The sequence below is a fragment of the Columba livia genome, chromosome 1 (genome assembly GCF_036013475.1).
Source record: "Columba livia isolate bColLiv1 breed racing homer chromosome 1, bColLiv1.pat.W.v2, whole genome shotgun sequence".
Lineage (NCBI taxonomy): Eukaryota > Metazoa > Chordata > Aves > Columbiformes > Columbidae > Columba > Columba livia.
The window spans coordinates 201172401-201190693 of record NC_088602.1 but is presented as its reverse complement, the minus strand read 5'-3'; the positions used below and the strand labels follow the sequence as shown (position 1 = coordinate 201190693).

General features: G+C 38.6%; 1 protein-coding gene and 1 long non-coding RNA gene across 13 annotated transcripts in view; one reads left to right on the top strand and one right to left on the bottom strand.

The window, feature by feature from the left end:
• Window positions 1–1555: 1555 nt before the first annotated feature.
• On the bottom strand, window positions 1556–6081 carry LOC110365978 (uncharacterized). The gene is made up of 2 exons (XR_002425944.2): window positions 6001–6081; window positions 1556–3974 (listed from the first exon to the last, which is right to left on the bottom strand). It is a non-coding gene; the product is annotated as an uncharacterized LOC110365978 (long non-coding RNA).
• CACNA2D1 (calcium voltage-gated channel auxiliary subunit alpha2delta 1) overlaps window positions 4794–18293 on the top strand; it is a 394769-nt gene continuing 381269 nt past the window's right edge. For 11 of the 12 annotated variants that reach the window (XM_065049199.1, XM_065049200.1, XM_065049198.1 and 8 more), the window contains exon 1: window positions 4810–5487. In XM_065049199.1, the coding sequence (XP_064905271.1) occupies window positions 5393–5487 (95 nt within the window). In that variant the 5' untranslated portion in view covers window positions 4810–5392. Of the gene's footprint in view, window positions 5488–18293 lie in introns of all 12 variants that reach the window. The other variant, XM_065049204.1, reaches the window with a different exon arrangement.

Sequence of the window (18293 nt, the reverse complement as noted above, 5' to 3'; positions counted from 1 at the left end):
CAGTTTAACATTTATAATTGAGGGTTTCCTTCAGCAAGATTACTGGCATCTATGGTTTTCTGTGAGTAGTGTCACAACATCAATATGAGATTTACAATGAGCACTTATACATTACACTGTGAAATACAATACAGTGATTCTTGAAAAAAAAAGTTCCCTTTCCTTCCAATCTCAGAAGCGTAATAATAATACTGGAATGAACACAGGGCCTTTCAGAACCAAACTACTATCACCACGTAATGCTACAGCTCCTGTGTAGATGTATCAGGATCAGCAACAATTGAATAAATTTTGCCCTATACTTCTTCCTTAAATGGATGAAGATTTACAAGCCTGGCACTTTAAGATAGTTTTCTCTAGTATGCACCAAGAGAATATTTATTACGCTGGGTTCCAAGTTTCAATATATAACTATATTTATATTATTGTTGGTTTAACAGCAGTGTCCAAAAAACCCAACTGAACTAAAAAACTTTAAGTGTGAAAATGCATACATCGCTGCTGTCATGACTAGAATTAAGATGATTGTTTTCCTCAAATCTGACAATAACAAGAAAAAAATGAACTCTTAATAATATTAGACGGGAAAAGTTTTGCTACTAGGTTCAGCACTCAAATGTGAATGAAAACAAGGGTGAAAACAAAACAGGGTTGACTACCTTGCTGCTGGATGTAGTTCACAAAATTTTTACTATATAAAATGATATTTGATTCAAATATGTAAAACAATTCAGCTCACTTACAATGGGCCAGACCTTGCATTTCCATCTGGTGCAGATTTCAATAAGAGGGTTTTGTTTGGGTTTTTTTTGCCTGAAATTAGAAATTGAGATCAAGCTGCTTATATTCTCCAGTCAGACCTGCAAAAGCAAACAGACTGAGAATTATTCAGTAAGATTACCCCCTCCTGCCCTGGGTAACACACAGACTTCAAGAAGGTACTACATGCCAGGAACAAAATGGTATTGGTTAAGACCTTGTCATACTTTTCGCGGCATTTCAGCAAGCACATTTTGGCTGAACTGAATGACATCTGGGGTTCCATCTGTCAAAATACTCGTCACTCCAACCACAGAGGTGAAGTGTGCTCAGATTAGGTTTGCGAGAATAACAGCCCCTACTGATTTATTAAATACTACGAAAATAAAAGAAAAAAAGAAAAAGGGCACTTAAGACACTTAGTCATTGCATGCTATCTATTCACACAAGTACTACAAACACTGTACATGTTAAGCCTTAAACTGCCACTGTTTTCCAAAAGTTTGATGACAATGCTGATTACTGAAGAATCAGTTTTATACACAAGCATAAAAACAGATCAATAAAATTTTGAATCTGGTTCTAACTTAATAACTGTGGGTTTTTTTTAAGAAAAATGGCCAAGACGCAGAAGACCCAGCTTTTTGTCTCTTATGCTGTATTTGCAACATGTAAATAATTTCTGAAAATGTAAATAATCTACCCAGAAATTGAAATTAAAGAGAAAAGCTTGGTCATAAATTAATACTTGTTACTGATATACTGAACTGAGAAGAAGCCTTTGATGCAAAATAAATTTTGTATTTTTGCAACAGGATTTTTTTATTACTGATTTACAGACCACCACAGTCAGTTGAAAGATTCCCAGTAATTTCACTAACATCATAGAACAGAATTATAGAATCTTTAAGGTTAGAGAAGACCTTTAAGAGCATTGAGTCCAACTGTAAACCCAAGGCTGCCAAGTCCACCAAGAAGGTGCAAAACAAACTTTTTGTAACAAAGACACTTCTCATTATGTCAATCCCTGGCATTCCTGTGCTCCTTCACAGAAAGGTCTTGGTCAGGTATGACAGGCAATAAATTTAGAATGAGGTGAAGAATGAAGAAAGATTTACTTTCATGGTTAGCCATTCAAATCTGTATTTAAGTGCTTAAAAAAGAAAACTTGTCAGCTGTAATAGATCTTTAGGAACCTTAACACAGATTAGTTATAAGAATACCTGCAGTGCAACATTACTGTGAAGTAAAAAACACATATTTAAAATAGAGTTTGAAACATGACAACGTAGGGAAGTAGTATAACCATCAAATATAAAGGAACTGATCACTTAGGAGATTCTAATGAGTTTTTAAAATTTAATGGTGAAACTACACAGAAGGATAAAGAAATATCAAGAAACTTAATTCTGTTAACATGTTTTAAGTCAATCACTCCTTCCCACCAAAGCTAGCAGGAATTCATTTGAATACAATTACTCATACCCCCACATGTTTGTAGGATGAGGTTAAGATTTCTAAACATTCTACATCTTTAATAAACATGTTGCACATAAATGCATTTTTTAGCTGTAAAGAATTAGCTGAAACAAAAAGATGAGTAAAGAGTAAATAACATATTACTTCTGGAGTAAATCCTGCATTTGTTTCTTCCTGTGCTTCAGGGCGATATTGGCTTCCTAAGTTTCCAGTTCAGAAAAAAGGGCAAAAATTCAAAACTTGTCTTCAAGTCTCACTTCATTTTGAAGTAAAACTGCTATTTGAGTTTAGCTTTTCTTAAAACTGGGCTCTTGTCCAAGTTTGCTTGTAAAGCTTGCCGGTTGAACTTGAGTCATGTATCAGAGATCTGAGTCTTCCCATGAATGCCCCACAGGTTGCCTTCACCTGGCTATTTTTCCACCATGCTGTAGCTGCATATAGACACCCCTTCTCCTTCAGCCCTGAGCCTCAGTGAGCTCCATAGGCATTCACTGGCGCCTCAGTAGTGCTCACTCTAGGATTACCTTGCAGAGAGTCTCGTTATAGAGTTGTAACCAGCATGGTAGATCTGATGCTGCAAAGATTGCTATATTAAAACATAGTGGGATTTTCTCTAGCTTCTTTTCCACATTTCAGCTATCCTTACAGTGTATTATTATAGTACTGATGAAACAGTCACAATCGGGACCTGAGGTACTAAGTGGATGGAAACCCACCCATGTATTGCCCTGTTGTGTTGCTAGCCATGTGTTGTTGTAATTATTAGTAGAGTGAGCACTACTGAGGCGACAGTGAATGCCAGAGTGTTAATGCATCACTGTGTTGCCTACTGCAGGGCTGCAGGTGCAGAAGAACATTTAGTTTGTGGATCTCAGCAGAGTTTAAGCTTGAACTTGTGCTGAGCTTCAGTGTCCTATCAAAGAGCAGAAACAGTGTTTTTCTGGGAATATTCATGTTCATAACTGAGTTGATGTCCTCTTGATACTGGATAATGCCACTCTTGAACAGTGTGGGGCCCCAAGAGTGAAGAGACATCTTAAATTACACTCTAAGAAGTAAATCTGTCGTGGCCTTGTGCAACATGAATTACTCCACATTTCCAGTCTCTCTCCTATGTGCATTTCTCCAAACCTTTACTCCACTCTCCAACATCTTCCCTCCACCCTGGATCTCATCTCAATACATCCTGTGTGAAGCAGGACCTCTGTGTCACATGTCCATGACTCTGCCGATATCTGTCACACCTTGCAGCAGAGACCATCGGTACCTCTGCATCTCCATAGGAAAGCAGAGCTGCTAAGTACCTGAAGTGTTGCCACTCATGTGGCAAAACTGTCAAGCCATGGGAGACCTACAGGAGCTGGTTTATACACGCTCTTCAGACTGCTTGAGTCTGCAGGCTGCAATATCATTTTAGAAATTGCTATTTTGGAATTGCATCTGAGCCCTGAATCCTACGTATCCACAGGTAGGTGGATAGGTGAAGACAACCGAGAGTTCTTCCCACCAGCTTCAAAGCGCCAGCTCCAATCCCGAAACAATGCGGATGAGTGACTGCATGCTTTACAGATTGCAACTGAAATATTATGCTGACTTGGAGCCTGGGTGATGTGAACACTCAATTCTTCACTTGTGGATCTCAGCTTTGGTGCTTTTGCCACCTTTAAATATAGAGATGAGCACTCTTCTGGTTTATAGAAACTGCTGTGAGTTAAAACATTCAAGATGATGTGACCCTGAAATACAAAGCACATGAAAATTGCCTGAATGCTGGGTCTGCTCTTTCATTTTCACCTGTTGAACTAATCAAATGTATAGAAATAGAAACATAATAATATTTCATTAAATAATTAAAAATGTATAGACATATGAAAAGAAAGAAAAGCAAGCAAACAAAAATAACAACCCACTGATCAAAAGGAAAATCGAAATTGTGACTGAACTTTTATCTACTTTGGTAAATAAACTGAGAAATATTTCCCTGAATTACTTTCTCCGTTTGTACGGAGAATGTAGTTGCCACAGTGACCGGTAGATGTGAACATCGGTAAAATAAAGGACGGGAGAGGGAATTCGTCCTCTATATTTTCAAAGGAATCTGAAATTAGTATCTAGGTTAGAGATGCGGCTGGGGCGGGAATGAAGCCTTAGGACTCCCAGCCGCGCCCCCAGGGCCCGCTTCCCACAAGTGCTTCGGGCACTCGCCGCGGACGGGACCCTGAGGCTGGCGGGGGCGGCCGCGCTGCTCCGCCGGGCCGGCTCCGCTCCGCGGGCAGCGTTCAGCGGGAAGCACCGCACTCGCCCCTCCTCGCTGAGCAGCGCTTCTACAGCCAGCGGCGGAAAGAGCGGCATTTATATATACATATGAACACATAGATACATGCAGACTAGTGGCACACGGGCTGTGTGAGGCTGCTGCTCAACAGGGCGGAGGTGGGGGGGAGGAGGAATTAAAATAAGGCACGAAGCGGTTTTAAAAATAGCGTCCGGGCGCTGGGAGGTGCGGCACGCAGCCCCGCGGCGGGCGGGGCGGGAGCGCGGCGCCGGGGGCGGCTCCGCCCGGCCCGGCCCGGGGAGTTCCTCGGCTGCCTTGTAAGGAGCGCGGCAGCCACAGGGCCCGGCGCCCTCCCCCGCTCCCCGCCTCGACTTTCCTCCGCTGCCGGCAGGGAAGGCAGGAGCCGGGAGCGATCTGCCCATCTCCAACTCTCGCCCCTTCTTTCCTCCTCTCTCTTCAGAAGCCCATACCCCGCCTGCCTTCCGCCTCCTCCTGCACTGCAATCAGGGGAATAAATCAGGGAAGGACACACACACACACACAGAGCGAGCGGAGATCTGTTACAAAAGTAGCGCTGATGGCGGCGGATCAGATGAAGCTGGAGCTGCTGCTGGAGTAACAGAGAGTAGAGTATCTCCCTCTCTCCTTTTCCCCCTCTCCACCCACAGATCTCCATCGTTTCTCCTCCTCCTTCCCACCCTCGGCCGCTTCTCCGCACATCTCTGGGCTGCGCCTCCCGCGAGGGGGCGGGTGGGGGGGGAGCGGAGGAGGCTTTAAAAAACAACAGCCCCCCCACACCACCGCACACACAGTAATTGAATTTATTATTATTGCCGTCTCGCCGACTTGGGGAAAGGGGATCGATCTTCGATCAGGAAGATGGCTGCTGGCTGGCTGCTAGTCTTTAGCCTGACACTTTTCCAGTCCCTGGTGATGAACCACTCCTCGGAGGGACCTTTCCCTTCTGCCACCACGTAAGTCCCCGCGGGGTTCCGGGGTCCGGGGCGGGCGACACGGCCGGGGCGGGGGCGCATCCCTGTGCCGGCGAAAATACAAAGGGAAATACAAGTCCGGGCGGAAAGTGGCGGTGAGGAAAAAATTGCAGGGTTTCGGCTGCTTTTGTTTGGGAAAGAGTCACGGTAGCAGAGGATGAGGGGAGAGTGCCCCGGTCACGGCCGGCGGCGGCACTTTTGAGGGAAAGGTTTTACCTCACAGCCCCGCTCCAGAGCGGATCCCAGCTCTAAATATACCTTGGCAGTTCAGCGGTGCTGAGAGGAAAGTTTCGAGTTACACAGAGCCCGCCCCCTCCTCCCACAAAGGTTATTTCAGCCTGGCTGGAGTTTTAGCACTATTTAAAAAAAATATATATATGTAACTTTAGCAATTTATTAAAACCCACGCGAAAGGTAGATTTTCTTGCCTTTCTGCTGCAGGCGTGTGTAGCAGTCAGGGCGAGCATCGCTTTGAGTTTTGAGCCTCACTCCTACCTGGCCATGTTCCAACGCACACCACGAATATTGTGACAGTCGCAGGGTTTGTTTGCTGCCCGCGGTTGTGGGGGGGTTGTGTGTGCGCACGCGTGTGCCACCCCGGAGGGGTTTCACATGCTTAAAGCAACACCACTGAAGAGCTGTTTTGCTCAGCTCTGGCCTTGCAAATGGGTACTTCTCCAAAATCACCTTCGCGAAAGCAGGTGGATGCTCTCGGTGCAAGCAGCTCTCTGTTTGGCGGGGCCATAAGATAGAGATCTTTAAAGCACTGCAGACTTATTGGCGTGAAAGTGTTGCCCAGGGCCGTGCAAAGATCACGGAATGAAAGCATGTAATAAAAGGCAAAAATAAGCCAACACATCATATCTGAGATTCGCCTACAGATTGGGGAAAAAAAATAAACACAACGAAACACTATAAACTAATGACCGTGCTTTCTTTTCCTTCTCACTTCCTCGACTTATTATTTTATATTCTTTTGGGGTTTTTTTTTGGAAGCACTTAGTCCTTGAATTTGGGTTAAAGCTACCAATAGGTAACTTTAAGTGGATGACTCACTTTAATGCATTTTACATAAGAAAAACAGTGCTAAGGGTAGTCTTCCCTGTTGTTTAACGCGGGGTACAATTTATTGCCTTCTTTCATCCTGTGCAGAAGGATGAGTTTACAGCAATTACCAGCAATGGATTTTCACCAATTAGTACTGCTGGTAGCTTGGTATAATTGGATTCAGTTCTGAGTATCGGTTCCATTATGAAAGACTCAAAGGGATGCTTGCACTGTTAAATGAAAGGAATAGAAAGATAAGTGCAAAAGAACCACTTAATATCTTCTAAGTTGAATAAATATAGCCTTTCACTGAAGGGAAAATTATCTTTTAAAATATTCTCGTGTTGCAGTTTGTAAAGCTGTGCCATGTAGAAGCAAGAGTGACAAAATACAAAGCCAGGGCTTTTTAAGTCACTGCTTTTCTTGTGTTTGAGCTCCTGTATTTACTGTTTCTTAGTGAGCTGATAAGGTTATCATACACAACTAATTAGAATTTATCTTCTACATAGATTTTTGTAGGTTTTTTTTTAAAGAGGAAGAAATATGTAACCTAGTGAAATTAAAATAATAACATATAAAAATAATGTTGTATACTTTCAAATAGAAGCCTAGACCACTTTTTAGCAAAACATCACGTGTTTTTTCCTTAAAATTGTTTTTGTCCCTCTGTTCATGTTTGATAATTGCCTTCAGAATTTATCTTCACTGCCAATCGTGATAATAGAAAATGTCAACAGAGAAATATACTATATAACTTTAATTATAACTATACTTATGATTGAGTAATTCAGAATATGAAGTTAGTGAATAGCATTTCCATGTTCTACACAATCTACTTGCTGTTGGCGTTCCTTTTTCTCATTATCACTCCACTGAAATATTATAGAAACAATCTATAGTGTCTGTCCTTCCTTCATAGTAATGTTTCCCCTTTGAAATTAAATCAAATTTCAAATAAGGCTTAGTTCATTTAGAAGACAACCCAACAGGTTGATGGAGGGAGAGATGCTTTGCAAAAAGTAATGATGTAACAGGTGAAGGAGAAAACAATTTTTGGGATTCTTTCTTAAGACTTGAGAGCAGTGTTTTGTTTCCTACTATAGAGTACAAATGGGGAAGAACAAAGTGAAGTGACGCAAATGCCCTCAATGTGAAATAGTTTATATTTTAAGAATATTAAAAATAGGAAAAAACACAGGAGAAGAGAATGAAGGAAAGAAAGGATATTAATAATTAAAGAACTGAAGGTTTGCAGATATTATGTTCTTAGCAAGGTGATTTTTCCCTGTTATCTTTAGCATCTTTTTATCTTACTTAAAATGTTGGTCTGAGGAAGCAGTATTTCCCAGCTGTTGTATGAAAAATGTGCATATTCATGGCTATATAATTCATTATTTCATCAACAACTCATTAGTGTACAATCACTTTTCCTTCAGTCATCTGTTCCTTCTGCATCAGTAAATATTTCAGCATGTGCTTTTACTAAAACATTCAGAAGTCCTAATCACCAATGCAGTAGTATACAAGTATGAAACATTTTTAGCAAAAAATGCTGAAGGTTTAAGTAATGCTTGTTTCACAGAACCTCAGTCATTTGATTAATTTTACTTGTCTGACAAGGCAAAAAGGCTCTGATATATTTGCCCAGCAATGCCCAGAGAATTTCAAGTGCAGGATTATGCTGTATAAAATGGGAGCCTTAATTTTTCATTGAAAATCTGAGCAGGTGATATAATCGCATTTCTTGCTTCCCATGTTGGAATATTTCACCGCAAATATTGAAGACTTTTCTTTAATGAACTACTTAAGTATAGCGGTAATTATGTCTTGATCTTTAGCTGTAAGGCTTAGTTACTGATCGATACATTTTAGGTTTCATTAAAATGTATCATTTTCATTGCATCATTGTATTAGGCATCTACTATATGTTGGCGCAGGGTATCATGCTCTTTTAACACAGCAACTCCAAATATTTAAAATTATACGCATAGCATAGCAGATATTTTGCACTTTCATAACCATCTTCTTGCATATAGTACTCCTGTCCCTACAACCACACTACTGCTAACACAGTATGCAAAGCACTTTTTTCTTTGTAGCTATATATATTTACTTATCATCTGCATCCATACAGACTTAAGAAGAAAAAATACTTTGAGTGAATGTAGTTTGTATGTTTCCTGATAAAGGCAGCATAGGACTCACTTTATTTTTTTATTATTATTATTATTTTAAAATCTATGCTGCATCAAAACAGATAGCCTTGAGTTTAAAGATAAGTTGTCATTCTTAGGCATGCTTTTGGCACAAGATGTCTTAGCAGTGTTCATATTTTAACTGATCGTGAGTAATGTACGATATAAAGCTGTACCTGCTGCTTCCTGATGAGAACCCTGTCTGTACTGATTAAACAAGAAAAAAAACAGCCAAGAACATAAAACAGATATTTCAATTTTGGTGAATTCTTAGATGAAGTCGTTCAATATCGGTGGTATTTTTTCTGTAATTACATCATTCTGGATATAGATTAATGTCTGCTTTATTTTATTTTCTCCAATTTCCACTTTCCCCCTCATTTTCCCTCTTTCCTTTATCGTTTATCCCTTTCCCCCCCTCAACCACCTCTTCTGTATGTAGAGATTAAATTATGTTATATTCAAGACAGATCTGCTACTTAAATAAATTGGCGTAAAACAGCTGAGGATAAATATACATAGGAACATATATACATATGTATGCAGGCAGAAAATTTTCAGAAAAGAAGTGGTGTATTCCCATTTTTTTAATTTCCATGAATCATCCTTACAGTTTTGGTGTCATTGGGACAACTCAGGGAAGTCTATATGAGTCATATGAATTAGGGCTTGCACAACCAGGACATTTATAATTTTTGGTTTCTGTACATGGACCTAACAAGGGTAGGTCTTACTGAGAATGTAGCTGGGCTTGGTACAGAGCATCGCTTTCTGTATGAAATCAGTGACCAGATGCAGACAGAAGATATTTATGGTGTTTTCTTTTCATGTTTCTACTTTCAGGCTTAGAGATTTTGACACCTCTCATATACCTATAATCTCATTTTTAGCATAAAATCTATGACAGAAGAATGCCAATTTTATTGCTGATGTTAATTAGAAAAGACAGCTGCGTTAATGGATTGTAAAATACCAGGCTCTTTCTCATTTGAAAATTGTTATTTTCCAGTCTATTTAAAATTCTTCCATATTAGGAAAAAAATCATCTGCTGAAGTGTACCTTCCTCTCAGTGAATTGGCAAGAAAGCCAAAAGGTGTAATCTACTTAGAATCTGGGAAGGTGCAATATCACCTCTTAGTGTTTTCTCAGCAGCACGTGTAGGAATACTGACCATTACGCAAGATGTACACACTCACTGATACTTTAAAGTATTGCTCCTATCCATTCCTCTAGTAGAAACATACTTCAAGTGGGAAACAGCTTGTTGATTGGTGTTGGTTTCTTTTTGTGAGTGTCTCTGTACGTGTGGTGGTGATAAATGCAAATTACTGGGATCTCACAAAGCATTTTCCCGTTTTACATACTTTAGATGTAAATTGTGAATGGGTATTATTTTTTATACTGTTTTTCTTCTTTTATTTCCCTATTAGACATTTATATTGTGGCCTCAAAATTAACAAATTCTATAGATTTATGTTTTATTAAGTATGAAAATTCAGCTGAAAATGTCAAAACATACCCTGATTATATGAGACAAAATTCCATGGAAATAAATCAGCATTGTAGAGGTTCTTGCCATCTTTCATCTTGCAGTGATGCTATTTTCAGAAATGCATTGCTCATACCCTGCAAAATGATTTTATCCAAGAATTCAGCTGCTAGAAAGAGAGCTGGAGCTTGGCAGCACATTAGACTGAAATGTATTCATTGTTAAATAGAAGGCCTGTTGTACAGATCTTAAAAATATTTATCTAGCAGAGCATTTTAAATTGATGGAAGCGTGGTCAAATTATTATTACTTTAATCTTTTGTAACAAAGAAACAAAATAGACTATAGTTGCCCACTGATAACTGTGATCAGACAGGCTTATGCCTTTATTCTTCCCTTCTATGAGAATCTTTTACCCAAGGTGGTATTATCTTCCAGACCAATGTTTGACTTAAACCTCAGCGAGACAGGGGTTGCAGTTTAGGAGCATTTCAGTAGTTTAGGAGAAAAATGGCTCGTTCTTTCTGTTGTTGAACATAGTGGAGGCAGAGCTGGGCCCCAGATGGTTTTGTGTTTCTTTGCAGCAATACAGGGGCTTTTGATCCCTCTATGCTTGGGATGCACATTGTGTTTAGAGAGCTTAAAGACCTTAGTGACAAAAGCTGGTCTTATGGACTACTGAAAATATTGTTTTTTTGTGCCCTGTTAAAATATCTGCTTTAACAGAAATGATTTACCCGAACATAACACTGGAATAAAATTTTTGGACCATTCAGTAAATTCAGTAAAGCCAGATGCCATCATTTATTTATGTCTTTTATGAACACTGAATCAGACTTCTTGGAAGAAGGAATGACAGTTCAGTGTCCTCGGTGTCCAGGCAAAACATACCCAGCACCTTGAAAATACACAGAACTTAAGAAGTACAAAATAATAACTGCATTTCTGCCCCCATCCCGGGGCAGCACCTGCGTGATGTGTCTTAGATCACTCTCAGCTCATTCCTGTATTGGCTTTTTCATTCCATCTGCGGCTGCTGCAAGACAGGTATCAACAAATACTATACTTAAATGATTCGCATTTGAGATTACAGCTCTGGCTTATTTCTCTTGTTGCATCTATTAAATAGCCTGATCCCACTCAACGTCTCTCAAACATATATTGGGCAATGTTCTCTTCTGTAGGATCTGACCAAGACTTGAATTTTGCATCAGTTGTGCCATTGCTTAGTGTAGTAAATTGGTCATTGCTACTAGAGTGTGCTGTGATTCTTTCCCTCCTGATTTCCAACAGTAAAAGAACTGGAATCAATATTGTTTGCAGAATACAATTTGGATGTTGAGCAGTACTGTGTAATGCACACAGTAGTGTGGAGCGGCTCACTAAGGTACAAACAGGTAACACTGATAGTGAGATCACTTGCAACTGAGTTCAGACTTCAGTGATGTTCATGGATATTCTCAATTTAAGGCCAGACTATACTGCTGAAATAAAAATCCTGTTGAAATTCTCGGAAAAAAAAATAATCAGTTTAAGAGTGAAGATTTTCAAAATGTATCTCAGCTCTTTTTAATGGTGTATGCCTGCAGTTATTTAGCTCAGGAGGGTTTTGCCTTCTTCTTCTGTAGTGCTTTCCAGACTATTTTTTGACCTATGCTGTTTCTAGGAAAATTCAACATTCCATGTCTTCTTTCTTGCCAGACTTAATAGGTTTTCAGGGTGAAATGTGAAATATACTCCCTCTTTCACAAGCTCACTCTGACAAGAATATGGCTCACTATTTGGTAATGTCACACTGGTGATCTTAGGGAAAGGACTGTGATTTTTCACTTATGTCCCTCGTCACAACACTGTTCTCTACATGTCAGTGGCAAACCTCTGACAAAGAGCCGAATTTCTGTTCCTTATATAATTTTTGCTATTTATTTACAAAGATTCTAACAAGTTTATGAGAAAGACTGACATTATTTTGCACCAACAAATCAGCAAGCTTTTGCAGTTAATTACAGTAATTCAAAATCAGACTTTTTTTTTTTTTTTAATCTGAGGCAGGCCTGAAATACCCATAAAATATGAATGTGAAGTCATAATATTGCTGACTAATATAAAAGTGTTTTATTGGATTTTTCACTCTCTTTAAATTACATTCTCATTCCTTCGCATTTGAGAACTGGTCAGGACCAGAACTATAGTCTGACTTTGTAACAGATTTGCTACATAGAGATTTAAGCATTTTCTTCATTTTTGAAATGTCTCCTATTTCTCCAGAGCCATAAATACGGAAAGAATAGGATCTTTTTGAAGAATGTGTCCTATGGATAATATGAGCTAAGATTAATATTTTACACAGTAATCATTACCTTTAACATGGAGCTATATATTGGATCAGTGCTCCTTTTTTTCAACCCTCATGTTTATAAAGCTTCAGATGAAGTCTACAAGCAAAGACTCTCAAATTTATCCATTATATTAAATTCTGATTTGCTTTTGACCTGATTTATGGGGTAAATAAGAACATGAAGGAGTTGCTGAGTCCACAGTCCACAGTCGACAAATTATGTGAATTTTTATCTAAAGAAGAAAAGATAAACTTGATTTATCTAAACAACTTCTTAAATCAAGTGCCCCTGTTTCCTCTGTACAGCTCCCCACTAGGCTGGCCTAAAAGCTTTAAACACTTCCCAGCAACATACTCTCTCTCTCCCTTATCTTTACTGGGATGTTTATTATGTTTTGATAAGCATGGACTAAATCTTCGTTCCAGTAGGCATAAAAATAAAGTTATATTAGGTCTCTGGGCAAGGGTGGCAGGGCTAAGGCCTAAATCAAGGCATGCCATTTTTCTCAATTGTCACTTTTGATATCATGCTGCGTTTTTCTTTCTGCACTAAGGTAGTCTTAAAGAAACCACTAAAAGGGAAGTTTTCTTTGTTCTTGGAATGAGTAGAAATTTGCCACATCTGGCTTGTATTTACTCTTGATTAGAAATTGAAACTTTTTCGATAGGAGAAAATTAAGTCACAGGGGCTGTTCTGTTGATGATTACTAAGTAAAACATTTTGCACTCTGAGCTGGAAGAAACGTGTTTATCAATAGTACAGGAATAAGGAGAAGAATGAAAGAAAGATGACTAGAAGTATGAATTACAATGTTAGTGTTTTATTATTTCTTTCCCTACTCTTATAGGTGAATAACTTACTCTGGCACGAGTAGATCCAATATCCCATTAGATCAGTTAAAATGTTGAGTGATAAGTTCAACTGTCCATTAAAAGGCAAGTTTTGATTTATGATATTCTGATGTGGACTAGTGGGAAAAATGACTTAGTTTGTAAATGGCTGAATGAACCCTCAAAGCTATGATTTTCCCTCAGTGTGGATTTGAACACTCTATTTGCTACAGATCTTGTGGATCCTACATACAGCTCTGTACTTAGAAGCAGTACTCTTTACTCGCTGAGTGCCCTGTGAGATATGTTGATACCCTTTTTGTGAATATAATCCAGAAATGTGGTGGTTTCACATGCAGACGTTAATGTAGATATTGCCTTTTGTTTTTTCTTTTTCCCCCTATGTGGCTGATTTATTTTAGTAAATTGAATTAAAGTATAACTCCTAGTATACTGCTCTTCAGTAAGTATTTCCCTGAGGTGCTTGGAACATATCTAAACAAGAGCAACGAAGTTGGTGAAGAGTCTGGAGCACAAGTCTTATGAGGAGCAACTGAGGCAACTGTGGGTGTTCAGCCTGGAGAACCGGAGGCTGAGGGGAGACCTTATTGCTGTCTACAACTACCTGAAAGGAGGTTGTAGCATGGAGGGGGTTGGTCTCTTCTCCCAAGTAACAAGTGGTAGCATGAGAGGTAATAGCCTCAAGTTGTAGCAGGAGAGATTTTGGTTGGATATCAGGAAAAATTCCTTCATAGAAAGGTTTGTCAGGCGTTGGAACAGGCTGCCCAGGGAAGTGGTCGAGCCACCATCACTGGAAGTGTTTAAAAGACCTGTAGCTGTGGTGCTTAGGAACATGATTGAGTGGTAGACTTGGCAGTGCTAGGTTTATGGTTGGATTTGATATCTTAAAGGATTTTTCCAACCTAAGCAATTCTATGATTCTATTTAGAATGCTTCCTGCAGAATTTATTGAATGTTCATATTTTCTGTTAGCCTCATATGTTATTTTAATCTTTTTACATATGGATGTAACAAGTTCATTAGAATTTTTTTCAAAGACAGGTTACAGTGAAGAGACACACATATAGGAATGTGTGGTGAGAGATGGTGGAATTTGAGTGAAGTGAGCCATGAGTTTTCCTGCACTATCCTCTTCTGTGGAAAGGTACCCTTTGTTAGGGTGGTTAGCTGGGTGTGTATTTCCTAATGCAGCAACTGTTTATTGATCTGTGACATTTCTCATAAACGAATCCAGTGGGACCAATTTTGGAAAACAAACAAACAAACAAACAAGAATAGCAATAGAAAAGATAGTAGGCTTTTTAATTTACTTTTATTTAATCAGAAATACTCTATTTGTGTTTTCTATGATGTACATCTGGAATTGCATGTATCTTGGCTGAACTCTTTATCATTGTATATCTCTATTAATATCTGCCCTTTAACTCCCTTGCATTATTTCTTAAGTTTTGTATCTTTGTTTTCCACATTAATTTTTCTCAGTAACATGGGAAACTGCAGTATCTTATCATTTAGTCAGGCCAGGGTTTATTGTCAAGATTAATTTGTTAGCTAATGCCTCTGAAGCCCCATGTAGTTGAAAAATGTTGTTAAGCTGTTAAGCCTTGTTTATTAAGATGTATGTTTCCTATATTCCCATCTTACCTCAGAAATTTGAATGATCAAACTTTTCCTGATTTACCCGGTTCTTGATTTTTTTTTTTTTTAATAGAATCTTTGTAGAAAAGGCATCATCAAATCTGCTTCTTTTGGTAACTTGAGATCTGGGGAGCTAGAAGAACTCCATCCCCATGATCTGTACTTCTCAGATGTACACAGATTGTAAAGCAGAAGCTTAATGACATTTTTAGAAACTAAGAGGAGTCAGCAAAAATCTGCAGACAGTACTGTGAGGAGAAGCCAGCGTATCTGACTCATGCCAGCGCTCCGAGCTGGTTACACCCCTTTGCCACATGGAAAATTGTTATTCTCACCATTGAAATCAGTTGGAGATGTAGATGCCCAGTTTATGTGACACTTGCACTGTGGATGTTTTGTACTTTCTAATTAAAATAGAAGCAATACATGGGGACAATGCTAACCAAGGGCTCATGACACTTGAGTTTATTAACCTACTCTTCTACCGGCTTCTTTTACAGCACTGGCTACTGCTGATTTTGTTGCTTCTGTTCCCATTTCTAAAATGGGAATGATACCCCACTGCCATCCTGCTTGAATAGATGCGTTGCATATTGCAAGCTGTCCCGCTTCTGTGAGAAGAAAGGTCATAAAAGTACATTATTAGTACTATTTAGGTGGTCCAGCATCAACTTATTTGTGTTTATGGACTAGTAGCATGCCTAAGATGGTCATTAGCAATCACTGCTTACCTGGTAATCACCAAGGCTGTCAAGATTTCAAGTAGGAGTAGCATAGTTTTTATTATAATCATTTTGGCTTGCCACAAATAGTAACAGTAAGTGTGGTCCTTACCAATATTTTTCTCCTTTTGTTATTCACCAAGCCACTTTTCTTTCCTTAGTATCTTCTTAGATTAGATTTTCATTTATTTTGAAGATATTTTAGATTATGCAGGTAAATATATAAGCTGGGAGAGGATCACTAGTATGTGCAGGAACAGGTCTTCAGTAGATTTCAGTATACCTTATGGGGAAAAGCTTTGTGGTAACTGAAAGCAGAATCTGGTCCTTGCAGCCACTTTGAACTGATTAGAAACACATGAAGGAGTAATTAGTTTGTTGTATGACTAAGAGTATGTCTCAGGATATACTCTAAATGTCTTTGGAAATGATTAGGTACCCAATTTCAACCTTCTTTGCACCAGTGTAATTTCAGCAAAATGAATATCAGTCCTGTATCATTTAAATCCTGAGTGCAAGGACAAATCCACATAAGATAATTTCTGATTAAACACATACAGGTTTCATCGCAACAGAATAAGTCATCATTGTCAAGGCCTGATTGTAAAAATTACATGAAATAAAATGTAATACATGATCGTATTAGGCTATACAGAGGGGAATAGTAGTATATCACAAAGAAACCATGCGTGATATCAGATGTGGTCATTTGTCTCCCTTTTCAATGATAAGCTCTGACACCACTTCATTGTCCGTGCCCCACTGAGCAAGTGTCCATGTAAAAAACTTCTTAATGTGCTGGAAGGCATTGAAAAATGTTCCCCCAGATTAGGAACAAACACAATTTTATGGAAGTATGGAATTGTAAGAAAGAAATATTTCCTTCTCAAAATAATGCCATGTCTATTATTGTGCAGGATAACTGCAAGTGGCTTTTGCAAATTTCCTTTTTTTTTTTTTTATTTATTTTTTTAAGCATTTAATTCTGGAGTTCATCACTGCAATTTGGAATGGTAGGAATCATATAAGTCATTTATTTAACCCCCATTATGCACAACCAAATAATTTGTTGATCTTCCGGTATGAAATCTTGATTTTTTGTTCAGGCAATTAGATTTAAATTCATCAAGAAATTTACAGACAAACTGTATTTTTTCTTACAGTGAAGCTGGGTTAACTATGAAAGATGATGTTGGTATTTCATGGGGTCACGAGGTGGAATTCTGATGTGATAACTGCTTTCCTATTAGAAGCACTCAGCCGGTATCTTTACTTATCTGCTACGTAAATATTCCTAGTACAGATACACTCTCCCAGTCTCCAAAATTAGGATTAAAAGCACCCAAGACTTTCTTGCATGGCTGGTGAGAGATACAACTAGCAACTGGCCGAAAAGAATATTGTAGTGGATGTATAGAAAGATACTTTGCTTGCAGATATTTTACTGATAGGTTTTTCCTTCCATAACTAGATTTATTTATAGAATAAAATACTTTTATGGCCAGCAAGGTAGTTTTGCACAAAAATGCTCAGTTATTCTTGTAGATGTCTGTGCTACTGCAAGCCCTTTCTGTATTCAGTGGTGATTCTTTCACCTTTGCAAGCACATGTTCAATATCTGTGATTAGATATTTTGCTCCCCATATCTAATTATCTGGGGCTCTACTTCTTTTGGGTGACTAGTATTCGACTTTACAGTTGTCCCATTACTATCCATGAGAGTAATCTCTTTATAGAAGAAAGTGCTGATGAGTCTTTAAAAAAATCCAAGAGTAAGTTATACAATTATATAGCTAAACACTCGAAAACTAGGAAATGTAAGATATTGAAATTGCCTTATGGTCTTGAATTGCTGTCTTTATACATCTTCATTGTGATCCTGTCTTCAGTTACAAAATCAACCATTATTTTTTCTGCTGGAAACATGTTTCATTGAGGATATGAAATAAATGCGAAAGGGCAGAATTATGCTTACATATTAAAATGCAGATGAATTTTGGTTGTTTGACTTTACAACTTTTATGATATTGACTTAATAAGAGGTTTTTTTTTCTATAGCTAATTATTCAAAATGCACCTTCTATGTAAGAATAACATGACAGGTGGATTTTGTGGGTAACTTTGGTCAAGTTGCAAAGGACATTTGCAGTCTCTGGCAATGAAAACCCGGTAATCACCTCCACTCCGGGGAGGGAGTGCAGGAGCATCTGCCTCTGAGAACTGCACGTGAGCTATTAGCCAAAAGTTATTCTTTGAACCCAAAAGCTATGGCAAAGATAACCTACGCAAAGAGATGTTTTTGAGATATGTTCGGATGTTTTCTATTGCTAGGATATTGTTTCACTGTAAAAAGAGAAATTGCTGCCTGATCTTGTGGGTTTTATGCTACGCAACTTCAATAATTGTACAGCTCCTTGCTGAACAGGAATTATGTCCTAGCTGGGGTTTGTCCTAAAAATTAACAAACAGGAATTGTCAGCAGTATACCATGGAAATACAGGCTGTT